The following is a 21,696-nucleotide window of genomic DNA, read 5'->3' on the forward strand; positions in this document are numbered from 1 at the left end:
CATGAGAGGCAGAAGTTAGAACTTCATCATTCCTTCCCATGTTCAACCTTCAGCACTATATTATTCCCTGAGGTGACAACTCCTACAAAATTTCTTGCTCAGAATAGGTTGAATAGATCTTGACAAACCACAACTCCTTTGAGGTATTAAGAGTGCTGTGAGGATCTACACGTACAGCAAACTCTTCTATTTTCTTTATTCAAAGAATCTGCAACTGGATATCGTTGGTCATCTGGATGTAAAGACTGTTGAAAATTTTTTGTATTTCCTTTACCGGCCCTCCAGTGCAATAGTTATTTCACGAGCAATTAGAAATTAGTTATTACCGTTACATAATTTCCACCTTCATTTATAATCACCAGATATTTAGATCTGGATGAACAGTTCTTGATAGCAGTTCTCTGCAGATCCTTCAGACTACTATGAATTCTTCCTCCTCAAAAACTCTTCTGCAATTTCACTTGTCGTCACACGGCTGGTTCCAAACGAGGATGTTTACATAAACCCTCTGCCACGATAAATAGTTCAACTTCCATGAAATTTTGATCCCCTCCATAGCAAGCTAGCTGCCAGGGTATAACCCCCATTCCAGAGCTACTGACCCTGGAGATCTGTCCTGGTACTCTGGTGGAACAAGAATATGTCCTGGTAGAGAGAGGATGCGCAGTCTCTACACTGACTCCAGTCCTCTACTCACCAAAGTTTTCAGGGCTCCCATGCATTGACACACATGGGCACCTTACTACATGCTTACCATTGCAGGGAGCATGTGTACAACAGAAGGGTCTCTTTTACACCTACTATCACATTGACCCCGGCCATCACATCCCCCAGCTCTAAAGGTGGTTTAAGTCCATTTCCATTGTTCATGATCTGCAGGTAGCCTGCTCTGATCATATAGTGTTTTAGTGTGATCAAAATTCCAGTTCATATAGTGACCTGAAGATGGAAATCAAAAGAATGATTATATTTTCAAGAAAAATACTTGGAATCCCATTGCTACCTGTATGTATTGAACTTACGTATAGCTGTTACCACCCTGGACGTGGAACATAGATGGTACGTTCTGGTTGTAAGGATTATCTACCTCAGGGCATTATTATAATTATTATTATATTATTGCTGTCATTTATGCTGATCAATTTGTGACATATCTGGATGTTGTACAAAGCAAGTTGCATATCGCAGGAAAGAATCTTCAGATCAGACAGTGGTGGTGGTAATGAAATCAAACACAAAAAATTTAAGAAATCTATTTTTATTGAACAAAATAAATTTAATTTACAACAATGCTACTGGATTTAAATCTAAGCAAGGTGAATTAAATTACAAATTTTATATGATGTCTTGGGGAATCAATCTCAGAATTTTGTGGTCATCTTTAACAGCAGGCATGCATAATCATTTCCGCTAATGAGATTAAGAAATAGTTACACAATTAATATAATCCATTTATAAGGAGAAAAATAAATTATAAGTAACGATTATTAATAGATTTATAAGGAGAAAAATAAATTATAAGTAACGATTATTAATAGATTTATAAGGAGAAAAATAAATTATAAGTAACGATTATTAATAGATTTATAAGGAGAAAAAGAATATTATTTCTTATATTAATGTTCCAAATAAGTTTCTGAAGTATTGCTGTGCAATTTTGAGTTGCCTATATATTTACTTGTAAGTGCTGTGTTTATGAGTATATGTGATTTTTTCCTCACACCAGTTATTTCTTTCTTTATCTTTAATATGTATTACCAAACAATGAAATCGTATACATTGTTCTATTTTTTATTGTTGCTGAGCACATATTCTAATCTACTTACCTTCTTAAAAAATCAGTTATATTTTGTTTAAACTTCACTGTATATTTGTTTTTTTTTTAAATCCATAGAAAAATTACCTTTTTCTGCATCAATTACTGGTTTTTATATTTTATGTCTAATAATATTTAAACAGTAGGTATTTAGTTAGTATGAAAACCATACTATTGCCTGATTCTACTTCAGTAATTATGTGACTTACACCACCTTTCTGTCTACTGTACATTATCCTTGTTCCACAGTCAAATAAGCCCTCATTTGCTGTATACATGTGAGCTATCCATTGAATTTCCTATTAAAAACTGTTTTAAGATTGTTATTTGTTACATTTATTGTTTGATCAGAGCATGCGTGTTTCTATAGTCATTTATATATTTTACTTTTCAAATGTTCACCATTGAGAGAAAGAGAAAGAGAGAGAGTGTGTGTCTGTGTTTGCAGTTTTATAATAATAAGTTTATATGCTTCACATGTTAATTTGTTTTACCCAGTGCACTGTTTTCCATACATTTTTCGAATTTATTTATTTGTGTGTTGATGTTAATATATATATATATATATATCATTTGCATGTATCACAAATTTTGTGTAATTATGGAAATTAAATTTCTAGTTCTTTTTGTATTTATGGTTCACTTTACCTACCCTTTGCAGCTACAAATTCTAGTAAGAGTTAGACCTTGTAGTTAAAGATTGCGATTAATTTTCAGAGTTTTTTTAGCTCGTTTTTTAGTCTAATTGCAATGATGTTATCTTTGTTGCAAATGACTAAATTATTGGAATATTTTACCACCAAACCCACTTATCATTGTGTAATTAGCATTCCTTTTTTTAAATTCATATCATTTCACTTGGCAGTTTAGAAGTGTATGGTATCATGGCCAGCATCCTACCTGGTTATTTCTGCCTGTTGTTTTCTATATGCCGCTTCTTGATACCCTGAATTATGAGCAGAATTTTGTTGTTTTCCGTGATTTAAAAAAGTCTTCTATTGATAAATTTCTCAATAAAATGCTAAAAAAAAGCCTTGCTAACTAGGAGGAGGCACGGGTAGAAATGTTCTATAACCTACTTATGTTTATTCAAACATTACATTCCTGTCTATGCTCTTTATGCTTCTCATACACCTTCCCCTCGGTTAACTCCTGATATTAACATTTAATGATTTTTAGCAGATATTCCAGATTATTGCTGCTTGCTTCCTAATCCCAACAGAGAATCCTTTTTTAATTACATTTTTCCATCCGATATTAAAAGTATAACATTTTATTTCCACCCAGTATTATAACAAGAAATGGAATAATTAGGTTTGTAGAAGTCCATAGAACAGCATTATTTAAATGTAAGCTATGTTTTGTTGAGCCAGAGTTCATATAGAAATTATCATATGATATCGATACCTTTAGATATAATAATATCTGACCCGCTTTTACTGTGCATCAATAATGTTTTCAATTCATCTTTACGATCAGAGAAGTTTCTTGAGTAAGGAAAGTATTTTTTTTCCTTATGGAAAGAGTCTTAATCCACCCATTAAGAAAGTCTCTGTACTTCCTTGGCCTTGAACTCAGAGTCTCAGCTTATAACTTTATTAAGTATACTGGCTAAGAGATTGGAGTGCATAGTTTACAATCAGGTGCAGCACTCTCTACTGTGTCAAAACATCCTTGATTTATTTTAATGTGTGATCTTGATTTTCTTCAAAAAGTGACAGAATGTCTGTTTGACAATGGACCACAGAAAAGTTATAGTTCTCTTTCTTCTAGATTCTAGTAAAGCATTTAACTTTGGTGTCTGCGAGTTATTACCAGCTAAATTATCACAATTGTGGTTACCGGTCCCAGGGATAAAGTGATTGAATCTTATTTTTTAAACACATGTTATACGATATAACACTCATTGTTTAGATTATTATATTGTATACATTTGGCTTACCATCAGTCAGAAATTGGCATTGTCATCAGTTTTACGACTGGTCCGGTCACAGACAAGTCATGGACAGTAATATTGCAAAGGGTAGGTGAGGATCAGATAAAGTATGAGCTTTGAACTAACTTAGATTAATGTAATTTTATTACTTGTACCAGATACTCATATCATGAAGTCAGATACAAGATTACTTTGCATATATTTTTAATCTTTTAATTTACAAAAATTAAAAGTAAATTCATTGAATTTATCATTAATATTTAATCTAAAAGATTAAGTGTGACTCCACTCTAAAATGAATTCTTTTAGTTTTCTTCAAAAAAGATGAATAAGACACTCCCAATGAATTAAAATAAGGAAAGAGTGATAGTTTAATGTACATACCATACTGGAGATAGGAAGAATATGTGACTGAATATTCAAGTACATTTGTTGTAGGTTCTAAGTAAATCTGACATGTGTCATCAACATCTTTAGCATATTGTTTTTAAGTTATTATTTGTTTATAGGTACAGCCGCTCTTACTTCCAGACAGCTAAAAGAAAACGATTTTGTTAAAGTTGTCAATTTCTTAGACGAAGCTGTTACTATCGCATCTGATGTACAGAAAGAAACAGGTAACAATTACATTTTTTCTTTCTAAATATGAGTTTAAAAAATCAGCATTCACTGTTTATACTTTTCGTTTTTCCATTTTTCTTTTGTTTTTACATCATAGCTCTAGAGCAGTGATGGGCAAAGTACGGCCCGCAGGCCAGATGTGGCCCCCAGACTGGTCTAATTTGGCACATGACATGGTTCTAAATGGCTACCTACACACATTCTTTATCACGTTCAGTTCTCTCAACCAAACACTTAGATGCATTTCAGACTTCACAGAAAGAATACAACGTATTCTTTCTGTGTCTGTATTCTGCACACAGGGTAGCAGACAGCAGTAGGTCACGGAAAGGCGCCAGAGCATTCATAACTGTAGTGCTCAACAGACTGACTCATGTTATCCCCACCACTCCAGCCGCCACCTAACACCCTAATACTCTCAGTCAGTTGAGTCAGTAGCTAATTATGCAGTAGTTCTCAATTTGATCTCAAATATTCTTGTCAGTTATTATTGTTTGCTGTTTTGTACTGAGTATTTGTGAGATGTTTCTGATTTGCCAAGATGACAACTAAAAAATGTAAAGTTAATTCAGTGTGCCGTGTTTTCAAAGAGGAGTGGACTTGGAAATACTTTTTCACAGCTTTTAAGAATAATAAACCATTGTGTCTTATTTCTAATGGAACTATGACCATCTACAAAGAATTTTTAACATTTCCCGGCACTTTACATCTAAGCATAAAAATGCCAGTTATGGAGCTATGACCGAAAATAGAAGGAAACAAACAGCAGAGGGTCTATGTGAAAAGGTCTCGCAAATATTTTTAAAAAACAAAATAGTTCTCAAAAAGCAGCTGCACATGCTATTTATGTTGTAGCATACAATATTGCTAAAAGTAACAAAGCTCTTTCTGATGGGGAGTTTGTGAAACATTGCACGCTCTAAGTTTGTGATATTTTGTGTCTTGACAAAACAAATGATTTTGAGACTGTCAGTTTGTCTCAAAAAAACAGTTACTTTTAGAATTGAAACAAAAGATAAACACCTATTGTCACAGCTAATATCAAGAATTAGTTTAAATTCTGTTCTGTTACTGTGAACAAGAGTACTGACATAATTGATATTGCCCAGTTACTACTATTTATAAGAGGTATTGATGATAATTTTTGTATTATTGAAGAACTAGCATGCATGTGATCATTAAATGAATTTCAAGAAGGCCATTGACTTTGAAATTACCCATAACTAGAATATGCAATATTACGACTGATGGAGCACCTAATATGACAGCGAAGAAATCTGGTTTGTTGGCATGTTTAACCAAACATATTTTGAGAACAAAGTTGTATTTCTTCATTGTGTCATGCATCACAAGACTCTGTGTAAATCTGCCCTAGATATGAAACACATGCTTGATGTCATTATGAAGCTTTGTAATATTATTCGATCTGAAGCGCTTACTCGCAGACAATTTCAAGAGTTTCTTGACTCAGTGCAGTCTGAATACACTGATATACTTTCTTACATTAAAGTAAGGTGGCTTAGTGCAGAACGTTTCTTCAAGCGAGTTTGGGAGCTGAAAGAGGAAATAATTTCATTCATGCATGAAAAACAGATGTTTAAAGGCTGTGAAATGCAGGAAGATACTGCATGACTTTCAGTTTTTGCATTTCTTACAGATCTTCTATGTCATCATGAATAAATTGAATGTTAAGCTGCAAGGAAGAAATCGATTTATCCACAATATCTGGGGCCATCTCAGAAAGTTTAAAATGCAACTAGTTCTGTTTGTCAAACAGCTAGTTAAGAAAGATCTGTCCCACTTCTCGACACTAAAAACAATAGTCCCAGCGATTGAAGACAAACTAGTGAGCTACGAGGAAAGCATGAGAAAGGCTCCATGATGAATTTGAATGCAGGTTTCAAGACTTCAAAACTATCGAACAAGATTTGAATAATTTTAGTACGCCATTTAATTTGGACTGCAACACAGTGAAATCGGAATTTCAGCTTGAACTAGTTGAGTTGCAATGTAACACTTAGTTGAGACAGTTGTTTCTCAGTGTCCTGAAATTAAGAGTTCTACAAGTCCCTATCGAGATCAAGTTTCCCAAATTTGAGATCTCATGTCCAGAAGATAACCACCATGCTAGAATCATTCTATGTTTGCAAACAAGTGTTTTCTACCGTAAAACTTCAAAAAAATAGCGTTAGAAATAGATTGACAGATGACCATTTAGCTTCACTTTTAAGAGTCAGCGCATCCCGGTTACAATCAGATTTTGAGAAACTTTTAAAAGTACAGTCACAATTCCATCATCACGCACTCCTTCATACCTCATTCAATCATAAATTGAGTTTTGTAACAATATATCGTAAGATAAAGATAAATATAAAATATAGCTGTACATGTGTTATTTTTTAATAAATTTTGTTGGCCCATCTAGCTCGTTTTCATTTTTCTTTGGTCCTCCCAAAAAAATTCCCTGTTGCTGCTCTAGAGTTATGCAAGAAGGAAAGTATGGTAATCAGTCAAAAAACAGGTATGGGTTGTTTTGCATTTCTTGATGTTTCATGACCCAGGTGGCCCATCTAGCTCGTTTTCATTTTTCTTTGGTCCTCCCAAAAAAATTCCCTGTTGCTGCTCTAGAGTTATGCAAGAAGGAAAGTATGGTAATCAGTCAAAAAACAGGTATGGGTTGTTTTGCATTTCTTGATGTTTCATGACCCAGGTACCCAAAAAAATAAAATAAAAATGGGGGGGGGGTTATATTCATATATACATATACAAGTGTGTTGGTGTGTTTTTAGCTTAACTTTCGACTGGATAAATTTATTTTGGTGAAGTTTTGTACACTCATGTGAATGGGACAATTTTTAGTAAAGTTTTGTGGTCAATATCTCTAGGGAGTAGTGTAGATAGTTTTTTGGGATCAATTTTCTCAAACTTTTGCAAGCATACCACGGTTTAATTAAGCTCAGTACATTTTGCATGCTTATCCCCCATTTAAAAAAAAATTGTCCCAAAATTCCCCCTTCCCCAAAAATTTTAAAAAACTATCTTTTTATTTATTGCATTTTTTTTTAACCAAAATTTTTTTTATGTCTTCCTAAGCATAATAATAGTAGAAGTGACCCAAAAAAAATACTTTGTGAAAAATATTAGAGGTGCAGGAGACTATCAAAGTTTTGATTTTTTTTAATTTAGAAAAACTTTTTTGTGGTTTATTTAAGATTTTAATAATAATATTGCAATAACGTTTCATTGTAATTCATCCACCTCTCTCAAAAAAAATTTTTAGGTAACTATTGGTTGTACATTTTTCAGTGGAATTTTTTTTTTAGTTTCTTCCATTTAATGTAGTAAATGTAGAAAAATCAAAAACCTTTGGAAGTGAGGGAGCATAGAAAAATAAAAGTAATTTTGTTTTAATTTTTTAAACTTTTTTTGGTTTATTTTATCATGTAATGATAATTTTACAATAAAACTTCATCGTAAATTACCCCCATCCCAAAAAAATAAATGTCAGGAAACTTTTTCAAGTATCATTAATTTTCCTCTATATAAGAACATATAACCAATCCCGGGAAAATATTACAACTTTGTCAGCTTTTTTTTTTTAATTACAGAATTATTGAATAATTATTATTCCGGTTTTGAACTTGATCTGTTAGCACAGTTCAATACCTTAAAAGTAGTGAACGTAAAATATTAAACATAAATTTTAAATGACACCTGTTGCTGTGGTTATTACATGATGCTAGCTACTAAAAAATTGTAGGACAGCTTTGCTCGACATTTTTCAACTTCTTTTATTTATAAGGACTAATTAAATGCTACAAAAAAAAAAAATTATGTTTAATGCTCTGATTGTCCACATCATAATGAAAACTGTGTATTCATGTTATGTTATGTAAAGATTTGTTTTACTTATTTTGTTATAACGCAATTTCTTTTATAGAAAAGTAGACTATTTTCACATTTTAAATTTTTTATAAATATTTTCGGTAGGAAAAATTAGTTTTTCAGCGGTTTTTGTTAACAGTCATAAACATACCGGTACTGAAAAAATTACATAATTTAAATAGCTTTAATAATCTATTAAGTAATTAAATAATCTAATATGTAATAAAACTAGTTAAATAAATTGAAAAGCTCTTTAAATTAGTTTCTGATTGATGGTTGTATTTGTAGATTTATTATTTTAGATGAATTTTCATGTGTATAGTGTTTTATCGCACGTTATTATAATTTTTAATTGTAATTAAATATTTAAATCATTAATCGTATTTTATTTTACTTTTTATTGTACTGTAATTGAATTGTAAGTGCAGTTGAACACTACCGTGATTAAGTGTGATATTTGTCACATTTCTGATGTTGTATTCAAATCATATTGTATATTCTTTTATTGTATTCTTTCATCATCGTGTTATTTATTAAGTGTTAGATGTTGTACTTAGGTTTACCAGAATTTAAAAAATGTTCTTGGATTACTCGCTCCAGCTTTGAGTAAATAAGGTTAGATTTTTATTTTGCGTCTATTTTATTTCATTAATTGCTCTGCTCCACAAAAAAAGATTTCAGGTCAAGAAGCCGTGAAACCTGGCTTCTGATCTTAACTGAACTATTTTCTTTATGCTTTTCACTTGGTGGTGTAAATCATTCTGTTCTGTCTTTCTGGTTAGGTTCACCCCTTTAGTGAAAAAGCAGGTTTTGGAGGCTAGGTCTATAAAAAAAGCAGAGCAACCAGATTAGAAAACGATACAAGAACATCAGGAAATCAGGAAATATATGAAAAGTAGGTCTCTATAGATTTTTATTTAAGGCCACAATGAAACTATGCAGGAGGGATTTTACTGCCAGCATATCCCAACTTTGGGAATTTCCCTTACAGCTTTAGGCGGTACGGAATGATAAAAGGTTTTCATTGCTTTATCATTCTGAAACCTCCTAGTATGTTAGACATTTTGTACATCATATTCACTTACCAGTGTTTCTTAGAGTTTTTTTTTTTGTAATTGATTTCTAGGTGCTGTTAGAACTTAAATTAACTGTTGTTTCCAAACATGGGTAACATAAAATAACCTTAAAACGATAGGGTACCAAGGCCTGTTCTGTTGATGATAAAAAATTACTGGGGGTCTACATTCTATGTATTTTTCCAACCCTAGTTGTGTAGTTACATTTCTCTATAAAATTTGTAAAGTAGTCGATTATATCTTTCTTCATCCCCTTTCAAGGTCGAATTTGAAAAATCTAGAAATTAGTTTATCGACATGAAGATTACAGTCACCAAAAATCAGGTTGATTTCTTCATTTGTTACCAAGAAATTAAAAAAATAACAGGATTTAAAAAAATCAAAAATCAATTTTAACACTTTTAATCTCTGAATTTCAAAAAAATGTACAAATCAACTTTTAGATATTCATATTAAGATTACACACACAAAAAATTAAGTTGATACCTAGGACTGTTACAGAGATACAGAGAAATAAAAAAAAAAAAAAATAATAATTTCCTTATTATTAATCCATTTTAACCCGTTAAACTCGGAATTTCAAAGTGGATTTTCTTAGTATGCACTTACACCGTAAGGAGAAAGTGGATACTAAGAATTTTTTTATAATTGCTTAGCAATTAAATTTTCAGCAATTTATCTTCAGTAGTTTTTGCTGGGCATTGATCACTCTCGATATGCTATTTTATATATATATATATATATATATATATATACTTATTTATTTATTTATACCATCTCCCGTCTCGGCTTCACCCGAGATTATGAGGTAGCCAACCTATTTTCTAAAAGCATAAAATTGATAGAATTTAGGATATATGATATTTTTTGCAGCTTTTTGATTTTGAGTGCAGATTGTTGTTGCTAGATCGTAACATATTACTTACATTTATAAAAAGTCAGGTTAATAAATTGAAACATTATATTGTGGCGTCAGTATATTTTGTACTCTAAAAAGCTGAGTTTTTAATGAAATCCATTTTTACGATAATTGTAATTATAAGTTGAAGTTTTGACTGAAGTATACAACTCCATTTCACTAGCTTGTGACAAAGCTAGTATTTACAATTATTCTTATCTATGTACGGTCGCATTTCATTTCCATGAGTTGTCATTACACAATTCTCAAATGTTAAAATTTACTAATTCAGGGTTATTTGAACGAGACAAAAACAAAATCAAGTTTCTATTTTTGGTATGAATTGAAACAGAATTGTGCTTATCAGTGAATTTTTTCTGGTCATTTTATTCTGTTAAATTTTTTTTTTTTAATATTTCACTATCAAAAATTGATTAGTGTGATGACCTGAGCAATGATAAGTACAGTTAGTAGACAACTAACATTAGGGATACAGGAACGAAGATGTCTACTAAGTTTGTGATAAAAGTAGATAAGTTAGTAAGAATTGTCCAGTCAGTAGGCCTATAATTTAGTTAATCGAATACAAAAAGAGGAATAAACTAAAAACTGATGTGTATATAATTTAATTTGTTAAGCATGTGTTGTAGTCTACAAAAGTACATTAGAATTATTTGCTGTTTTTTTTAAACTGATGTATCAAAGTAGATATGACTATTTTGAAAAAAGTAATAGTAGCTGATTAGTGCTTATAATATGTGAGCACAGTATATTAGCTATTCTTAGCTAATGTTACAATTAATTATTACTGGGTAAGATGATTCTGCTAACATCCTGTAATCTTTCAGAGTAGCATCCTGTAATCTTTCAGAGTAGCATCCTGTAAATTAAAGTATCTGCAGCAAGGATGAATTGTCATTGGCTGAAGTCATATTATATCAACAAAATTAAAATTAACACGCATTACACTTTTAAAGAATGATGTGACATTTATATTTTGAGGTTAATGACCGGTAGTTGATACTGCTTAAAATAATTGCTCTTGTAAATACAGTATCTAAGTGTGATGCATTAGTATATTAATAGTTTTTTCTTGTACAAACTAATAATTTTAAAAGATCAACGTTTGTGATGAAAAAAATGAAATATTTCAAATCTTATTTACAACATCAATAGCTTTGTAATGAGCTTTAAACAAGTTGGAGAATGAGAAAAATGGTGCATTTCCTCACACCTATTTTTATTTAGATTCATACTGTACATTGCGATTGTTTCTGATTGTCTTTCGGTGCCCAAGAAATGCTACTCTAAATATTCTTCTTTGTCTGTTACTTTTTCTGTTGAACTAAGACATCTTTATATATTTGGTACTTGGGAAACGCTTAGATATTATATTGCATATATTGTATACTGTATTATACCAGTAGTAAAGAAATGTACAGCTTGGTATCAAAAGAGCAGTTCTTGTACTGACCGCATTTTTGACCTGCTCATTGTTGCTGAACTTTGTCCCACGCAAAAACTGTGAGAGGATTAAACAAACTGTCCGATAGTGTGAGATTGGAAATGTACGGTAGATGTGACAACACCTCCTGACCCAACTTTTGAATAGTTTCCCGTGTCTTTTGAGCAGTAGGGGATGAGTGTTATGCATAAGAATTATGCCTTTCGAGAGAGAATCAGGAAGTTTTCTCCTTACTGCAAGTTTCACTTTTCTATTACATCACAATAGTACTTGGTGTTGATTGTTTGTTTTTCATTCAAATAATCCCAATAAAAAACCCTTTTTAGTCCAAAACACTGTTAGCATCACTTTACTGGCTGATGTGGAGTTTTTGAATTTTTCTGGTGAACAAACTCCTCTTGTGTTTCCATTCCATTCTCTGATGTTTGGATTCTGGCTAAAAATGATGAATTCAAATTATGCAATCTAAAAAAATTCAAATATGAATTTGGGTGTCTTGGAGTCAGTTGTCTCAGAAACCACTTTGAACATGTTTAATTCAGCTTAATGTAGTAATTCAGCTTGTAATACTGGAATGGGTAATGCTTATACTTCTGTTACAAATTTCAGCAGGGTGATGTGCAGTTTTTGAATTTTTCCTGGTGAGCAAACTCCTCTGGTGTTTTCATTCCATTCTGATGTTTGGATTCTGGCTAAAAATGATGAATTCAAATGTGAATTTGGGTGTCTTGGAGTCAGTTGTCTCAGAAACCACTTTGAACATGTTTAATTCAGCTTAATGTAGTTATTCAGCTTATAATTATGGAATGGGTGATGTTTATACTTCCGTTACAAATTTCAGCAGTTTTCCCAATTTTTATGCATTTGTTCTTGCGAATAAGGTATGGAATTTTGTGAAGCATCAGTCAAAACTTCCAAATCTTCCACTGAACACATATCAAGTGAAGCTGACATTTTAAACTAAACAAAAAAGGTGATAATAACTGAAATTCTTTTCAAACAACTAATACACACTAGGTGAGGGATGCCAACTTAAATGTCAATCGGTTTCAGTTTATTCTTGAAATAGTTTTTCCAGTGTTGGTGTTTGTCTGTTTAATTATTGAACAACCCTTGTACGTATATTTAATTCATACAAGAGATTACTATTAAAAATTAAAAACATGACTGCCGAAAAAAAAAAACATTGCTGACAACTTTTTTTCTGGTTAGGTTCCATCATGATTTTGTATTTTACTAGCAAATACCTCATTAAAATTTTGAAAACTGGAAGATTGGTTGTGAAGATATAACAACATTTATGAATAACCGTGATCTGTTAGATCGAGAGTGTACCTAATGCATGTAAAAATTAGTCCTCAACCTTCTAACAAATACCCCATTTGAATTTTAAAAACCGGATGATTGTTTGCAGCAATATAAGAGCACCCCATTGCACCTTCCAAAACAGCACCCCAGAGACATCCAGTTTACCAGTTGATGGTGATGGTTGGTTTAGCCTCGCACAAGGTGCTTGCATCACCTCACCAACTGTAGCCTCACACACAGTCCCCACAAGAAGCTCATTATTAAACAGAAATTATTTAATATTATTTTATTTTATTTAATGTAAATTTAATTCTGTTACTCTTGTAATAGTATTCAATCAGTTCGTTCAATTCAAACCCAGCTCGCACAGTGATACAGGTTCACAGTTCATTAATTCAATTCATTAAAGTTGGTACTTCAACCGGCAAATTTCCACTGCTACATATATTTTTATAAGTATACATACACATATGTATACATATTTATATAGCCTATGACACTCCTGGAAACTTAGGAATTTCAGCGCAGGGTCATTGATGTATATCGGTTCAGTCGTCGAGCTGCTGCAGCGGAACATACATACACCCTAAAAACATTCCTTCCCCTTTTGGGCAGTCATGTAAATAATAAAAACAATTATAAAAATTAAATAAAAGAAAGGGATTATTAGTTGATATTTAGCAATAGATTTGTGGCACAAAGCAGACCAATGGTGGTGATGTGCCGGGCGATTGTACATGGCTTCTTCCACAACTCTCCTGCTAAAAGCAGTCCGTTGTCAATTAATTTACAGATTATATAATTTAATTTCTAAGCTTAGATTATTTTATATTTATTTATTAATTTTATTAATAAAATAAAGGGATTATTAGTTAATATTTAGCAGTAATAAAATAAAGCAACACCGACAAATAAGAGCAAGAAGAAAGAACATGCTTACATGATTAAACATACTGCCCATCAAAAAACCAGATTTTTTCTTAAATTTTGTAAACAATAAATAACAACTGTAATAATAATTATAAAATAAATTAATAAGTTTTACTACCGTAATTCATTCATTCAGTATCGTAGCAGCTCTCAAATCACAACTATTTTCGACACAAATAAATCGATATTGAAAATATTATTGATTATCAATTTAGAATCGTAATATGATTTTTTGTGGCCTTTTAGTTACAATTAAACATACATATATATATATAGAGCCTATGACACTCCCCATAATGTAAGGATACATCTAAATTGGTTCCGCTGTTGAGCTGCTACGATGGAACGTACATACGTACACCCTAAAATACATTACACTCCTTTTTGGGCAGTCATGTAAATATGTGCTCAACTTAATAATATCCCAAATAATGGGATTTTTTTCATAACAATTTAAAATATTTGTATATTTTAACAAATGAATATTGTTGGTGGTAGGTCTTACTAACATCCCAAATTTTGGGGTTTTTTCATAATAATTTTAAATATTTTTATGTTTTAACAAATGAATGTTGTTGGTGGTGGGACCAAAATGCTGTTTAGATTTTTATCTTCAACAGATCAGAATAATTACGTAATTGTAAATTTCTGTTTCAGTTCATTTTTCAACGTACTTAGAGAACTTTTATTTTGTTAATCCATATGTCGATTACATTAATTTTACATTTTTTCTCATAAAAGGACTTTTGTAATATTTTACGATAAATATATTCATAAACAATTAGTAGAACTGACGTATTATACTCGTACTTATAATGAATCATCGTGTCATATTATTATTTTTTTCCACTCGATTCTTTCATTCTCCTCAAGATGGGTGTAAGAGGTGAAAGCCATTCGATTTATTTTATTGATAAGAGATTGTTGATCGTTATTATTATTATGCTTTTACGGCCAACATGTGACCACTTAAGTCAATTTTAGTTGGATCTTTTCTGAGAAAAGCGTGCTACTTTACTCTTTCGAGCTGCCCAGTATTTCTTCATCCGTTCAGATCTTGCTTTCTTTTCTTCATCCGTAAACACCCTCTTCGTTGTATTTTGTCGTTTGTCTGTCTTTTGTTTAAATCTAATGCTTTTATCTTTTAGCTTTGTAATTTTTCCAGTTTTATTCTGTAGGTCAGTCAGGGAAATTCCCAATTCTTTCATATCTTCTCTAATTTCTTTGATCCATCCTACTTCTAGCTTTTGGAACCAGAGCTTTTCAATGATATTTCTTGACGGTCTTGTTTGCGGTGTCCTTATGAGATGACCGAAGAAAGAGATTCTTTTTTTCCGCATAGTATCAGTAACAGGCTCTATTTCTCGATACACCACCTCATTTGGCACAATCCACCATCGGCCTTCTTTTTGGTGTTTTTTTATTGATACACGTTCTGACAATTCTCCTCTCTATTTTCAGAATTTTTTCAATTCGGTTTTTCTGAGTGATTTTGAAAAGGGTCTCGCTTCCGTAGGTGACTTCTGGCTGTACTACAGTTTTATAATGTTTAAGTTTTGTTTTAGCAGAAAGTCATTTTTTGTTATATGTTGACCAAGTTAATTTTTGGGATTTAATTATTTTATTTGTCCTGTTTTGCCATGTCAGTTTTTCATTTAAATTATAAGTTATTATTTCCCCTAGATATTTAAATTGTTTTACTATTTTAATTTTCTGATTGTTTACCGTAATGCGCTCTATTACCAGAGGATCTATGGCCATTAGTTCAGTTTTTTCGAAAGAGATATGAAGCCCTTTTTTTTTTGCTAGGTTTTGAAGGCTCATGATTTGTGTTTTGGCTTCTTGAATATTATTTGCTAAAAGAGCGAGGTCATCTGCAAATCCTAGGCAATTTAGTGTGATGGAGTTTTTCTTAGTACCCATTTTTATATTTTTGGGATTTATTTCATACCATTTTCTCATGACAAATTCAAGGGCGCAGTTAAAAAGGAGTGGTGAGAGGCCGTCTCCTTGCCTCAATCCAGTTTTTATGTAGAAGGGTTGAGAGAGTTCACCTCTGAATTTCACTCTGGACTGGGTATCGGTTAAAGTTAATTTTATCATGTTTACGAGTTTAGGGTGAAGGCCCAGGTTTCTCAGAATATTCAGCATGGATGGTCGGTGTATACAATCATAGGCCCTTTTAAAGTCGACGAAGGTGATTATTAGTTGTTTTTTCCGTCTTTTATATAAGTCCATCATAAGTTTTAGGGATATTATTTGCTCCGGGCAACCTCTCCATGGCCTAAATCCCCCTTGGTATTCCCCAAGTTCCAGTTCAAGTTGGTCTTTGCATCGGTTGTATATGATTCTCGACAGGATTTTGTATGTGCAATCCAGGAGAGATATGCCTCTGTAGTTTTCAGGATTAGTTTTATCCCCTTTTTTATGTAATGGATGGATGAGGGCTGTGGTCCAGTGTTCTGGAAGTTTTGTGTTGATCGTTATTATAATAATTTTTGTCTTTTTTTTTTTTACAGGGAAAAAGGATATCCGATGTGGAAGAACTTTATAAATCGCCAAGACTTATAATTAAAATTGTAATATCATAATATGTAAATTTTTTTACTCATGTTATATGCCTGTAATCTGATAATGTATCATAGACATAAATATTGTTAGGCTGTTCTTATCAAGGTTTTGCCATGTTTTCCCTTGATGCGATCGGGCAAATGCTGGAAAAGTTCATTTAGTTTTCCGTGGAATTTAATCTTTGATATTCTTATTTACATTAAAAATAATAAAAATAAATATTTTTTATTTAAATTGTTGTAATCTTTTCCAATACTTGCTGAATGACCGCTTAACATATGACCCGTTAACCATTAAAATTTGAAATTTCACTCGAATATTGCGATACATCTACATATAAATATAAGGCATTGATAACATAAAATTTTGAACTTATTTAAAGGAGTGGGGTACGTATCGTCGTTTAAAATTGTTAATTTTTGTAGAGGCATCATAGGATCTACGAATTTGGTACAGTACTTTACGAGTTGTTTACAGTACTGAGATGTGTTAGTGGTCGTACTTAGGAGCGGGAATATAATTAGTTTAATTGTTATAGAGTCTCTGTAATATATTTCCGTAACGGATAACTAAAAATTCATGAAGCAGGAAAAATATTTGTCTACATTTGTAATTCTAATAAATTTTATTCCCGGTCTGGCAGAGGGATACGGCCGTACCCCGTCTTCTTTTTCTTATTTAGCTTCCAGGAATTATGCTCATCTTTGAGCATTCCTGAGATATGTGATTAATTGAAACCCAACCGCCAAAGAACACCGTTATCCACGATCTGGTATACAAAATCCGTATAAAAATAACTGACTTTACTAGGACCTTAACCGCAGGAACTCTCGACTTCCAAATCAGCCGATCAGGGAAGACGCGTTCACCGATAGACCAACCCGGGGGTTACGGCCTTACCCCTAAATAAAATAAATTTATTCTTTGGGGGGTGAATATTAAATAAACATTTTTTTGGAATTTCACATATCGATCAAAAAAAGGTTCAATTTCTGTAAGAAAAGTTTTCGCTAAAGCGTCCCGGTAAAGATTTGAAATTTTATTTCGGCCAAAAAACCGTGATCCCTTTTTCCAGTTTTTGCTGCAAACGTTTAATACATTCCCCCACCTTCGAAGGTAGTGCTTGTTGTCTTCCAAGTTTACAGAAAATCGGTCCACGGTTATGAGAACAATCACAAGCCAACATACATACGCACAAACGTCCGACTGACAAAAATAAATTTTTGGACCGGCAACATTGGAATAAAAATATTTTCGTATTATTATTTATAATTTATTTAAATGTTTTTTTCTTAAGAAGGGGGAGTTAATTTTTTTTTAATGTTACTGGCGTCATGCCTGTTCCTGAGGTCACAGTGATTTATCAAATCTGAAATAAATTTTACAGTATCCACTTCGTACCTTCAATTCTGTATTGAATAATTTTTTAATTTTATTCTTCGGTAAATTACAAAAATTATTTCAAAATCAAACAAGTTACCTTATACTATATCTTTGTTCTCGTAAATGCTAAGCTATGCATCGTATATTTGACAAATTTGATACCTCAGCGGCTTTATAGCATCGATTCGAATTTCCCACCTGGTTTTGCCGAGAGACTTTAAGGTTAGTTCTTCAACGTGCTTCAATAAAATGGCCCGTCTGAAAGTCGATGAAGAAAAAAAAGAGTACAATTATTGGACAATATTAAGTGTTGGCTCCTTCTAATGACGATTAGGCCATATCATTTACCATCAGGTTAAATCTCTCACACGGTATCAAAAAAGGACAAGGATTGATGTTTATAATCTTTGCTTGCACCCTCGCATGTTCTCCTTTCATATTCGCCCCGTATCTTATGTTTTCCAAAGGCAATCCCAGGTTTTCTAGTTCTAGAAGTAAGACATTGAAAGGTTGTTGGCTTACGATCTATCGATCGGAAGAAAGCCCAAAAAATGTTCGTGAATGTTGATATCATCTTGTTCAGTGGACACATCTTATAATGAAGGTCATTTGTTCCGCTTTACTCAAGTCAGGTGTGCGATCTAATATAACTAATATTTTTATTTTTTCACTTCATCTAATATGTGACTTTTGACGTATAAGCAATTAGGTGAATGAACTCATTTTGAATGGTTTTATTTAAGTATGTGGGTTATTTTATGCTGTTTGTTCAAAGCCCTCCTCACATGCTCCTCCATGAGGATCAAATTCACCTAATAGTTGGAGCAGCTTTAAAAAGATTCCATTACCGTGTTCAAACAAATTTTCGTTGCTACCTGTAAATGCCAAGCAGCTTTTTCATAAAGTTGACGATCGACACCGTAAGTTGAAAAATTGTGATCTGATGATAGGTTTCTGTATACCAAAATCATTGAGAAGTAGCGTCTATTGTTTGCGAATTTTTTAAACGAATACTCGATTCAAGCCGAGTTTTTTTTTGGGCTTCAAAATGTTTTTTGTTGTTTCATGATTTTTGAGGGTTTGAACTGTACGTCGCTAATCTCTACAGCCATATTTTGCTAAAGAAGAAGATGTAGCTGAAGCAGAAAAGCGAGTCTCCGGGTACAGAATACTTCAACCGATTTCTGTGAATTTTGTCTCAGTTGCTGAGATATCTTGTACAGTTGTTTGAAGTGAACCTACGTCCGCCGGTATCAGTAGGGAAATCAAAGTTGTACATCGGGGACGCTGGACCTGTTTTCGAAAGACAAATCCTTTCTGCATCAGAAATACACTCGGGCCATAGTCCTGAAACCGGTTTAGTTCCACAAAATTATGCCGATTTATGTAGGGAATATGAATTAATCATTAAAATTAAGGATAAAATGAATACAGTTACATCGACCGAGGAAAAAATGAATAATATACGTTTATTACCCCGCAGCTGGAGCATTCAAAATGAGTTTAGTGTTAGTCTGTATTTAGCCCGTCAATCCAAACGATTACTTAAAACAAGTGGAATTTTGCCACAAATCGGCAAAAAGAAACCCAGTCACGTAATTGATGAAAATGTGATTAAATGTGTCCAAGATTTTTACCAGAATGATGAGCATAGCCGAATGATGCCAGGCAAGAAGGATTGTGTGTCTGTAAGACAAGCTGATGGGAAGAAAATTAATATTCAAAAAAGCTTACCTTATGTAACTTAAAAAAATTGAACACAGCCTTCAAAGAAAAATATTTAAAAATGTTTTTTAATCGGCTGATTTAAGACCTAAATTTTGTGTTCAGGCTGGTGGGTCAGGTACTCTGTTTGTTTGTGTGTGTGTGTGTGTCACCCACCAAAATGTAAAACTCATTTTATCTGATCTAATAATGAAATTTATTATAAAATTCTCCTTTCAACTATGATGTGTGATATAGAAATGTTCCAACAAGTCAGAAATATATTCTGAAAGTCCGGGCGACCTCTGAATCAGAAACATTTACGTTAGAATCGGTACATAAGAACATTAGTGTTTCTGATTGCTTTATAGGTTTACCAAAGTTAAAATGTAAAAATTATGTCTGCTGCGTGTACAATGGCAAATGGTGGTTAGATGAAGACATGGAAGTCAAAATACGTAAAAATGAAGAGGAATATAGAATATACTTTTTCCAAGGTCCTGGTACTTTATTCAAGAAATCATTGAGGGATAATCAAACGTGCAAACAATATTTAGATTCCCACGCCTTCAGAGATTTTTTATCGACTACTGGAAGAGTACACAACATTACACCAAAGATGAATGAAGACTTACCAGTTCTACTCGATAAAAAATGGCAGCAGCACTAAGTTTTGTTAGTTAAGTTTGTTATCAAAAAGCGCAAGATTTATTCATAACTTCCATTAGCAGGAGTAAAAAAAGGTAAAAATGGATCTAACAACTTTTTAATCTATTTGAATTTTTATAGTTTAGTAATTATTATTTATCATTCTGTAACTGACTATTTATTAATTATTAATAACATATTTAGGTTAGAAGGAACAGTGTTTTTAGCGGTATTGTTGGCTTCATTACTCGTCAACCCCATTGAGTAACAAAATAAATATTATATGGTTTTAAATTACATAAAAAGTACTTACTTCTGTAAATTTCAGATTTTTCCACCAGTCTCTCCACATGTGGTTTTTGGGCTCCAAATATGAGACGTTTTCAAAATTTTACGATTTGGTGATAATTGTTCTTAATGAAGGACACTCGGTAACAGTCCAATTTTTTTTATTAGTACTACTACCTAAGCGTTAAAAGGTAAAAAACAGGTCTGTTACCTTAATACCTTCATTATTTATTTTGGGCCCAAAATTTGAGAAAACAATATGTAAACGTAACTTCAGTAAACATTACAAGATTTGGTTATCTAACAAAATGAATTTTGAGCACACTAAGATGAACTTCCGTATTCACTCTTATATTACATATATTGTTGTATTATATTGTCGTATTAAATATATTATATATTTTGTTTGTTGCTTTGGTCAAGGCTTAAAAAAATAAAGTGGTCTGCTCACTGTTGCCAAAGGTGAACCAATAAACTAAGAAACCAATGCAATTCAAATTGAATTCATTCGCCAGCTCGAATGAAATCGCTCACTACCTTCATACGTTTCCGTATGAAGGTAGTAAAATTTTTAGCGCGATTTACAAAAAAGACTTTACGGGAAATTAGCGTTTCGTCTGAAAGGGTGACCGTATTTTAATTAATTACCAACACATGTTTAATTATTGTACAGATTTGAAATTGGTCTTCTTGGGTAGGATATTATAATATCTCAGGTGGTATAAAAATTTTGTGTATCTGTTCAACTTCCGGACTTGCAACAATTTTAATATGGAACTTCATTGTAAAAGGCGAAAATATAGATAAAACATTAAATAACGAAAAATCTAGTTCAAAAATTGAAAAAATCGCTTCTCGGCTTCTCTCCTGGGTCACCTTCGTACCTGTAAGTGCAGCGGTCTCTGAGCTGTAATGCACACGCGCGCGCGCGCACACACACACACAGACAGAAATTGTTTATATATATATATATAGATTACTGGAGTAGTGCCTTGAAAATTTTGTGGTCATTAGAACAAAACAGACTGTTTTATTATGTTTTAGAATTTTTTTCAGAACATTTTCTAATTATTTCAGAGAAGTTGCGATCTTTTTTCATTTCGTTTTGGCAAGTTTGCACCCCTTGATTTCTTTAATCCGAGCTGGGGCACAGACTAATGGGCTGTT

General features: G+C 32.4%; 1 protein-coding gene across 13 annotated transcripts in view; it reads left to right on the forward strand.

Annotated features, from left to right (window-relative positions):
- The window catches only part of LOC142326673 (uncharacterized), an 84,911-nt gene that overhangs the window by 43,064 nt on the left and 20,151 nt on the right, over window positions 1-21,696 (forward strand). For 7 of the 13 annotated variants that reach the window (XR_012756835.1, XM_075369287.1, XM_075369283.1 and 4 more), the window contains one exon: window positions 4,262-4,369. Coding sequence is in view for 7 of the 13 variants with exons in the window: in XM_075369287.1 (XP_075225402.1) it covers window positions 4,262-4,369 (108 nt within the window). In the remaining 6 variants the exon portion in view is untranslated. Of the gene's footprint in view, window positions 1-4,261; window positions 4,370-16,454; window positions 16,741-21,696 lie in introns of those variants that run through there. The other 6 variants (XR_012756832.1, XR_012756836.1, XR_012756834.1 and 3 more) reach the window with 2 other exon arrangements.

The sequence above is a fragment of the Lycorma delicatula genome, chromosome 6 (assembly GCF_047948215.1).
Source record: "Lycorma delicatula isolate Av1 chromosome 6, ASM4794821v1, whole genome shotgun sequence".
Lineage (NCBI taxonomy): Eukaryota > Metazoa > Arthropoda > Insecta > Hemiptera > Fulgoridae > Lycorma > Lycorma delicatula.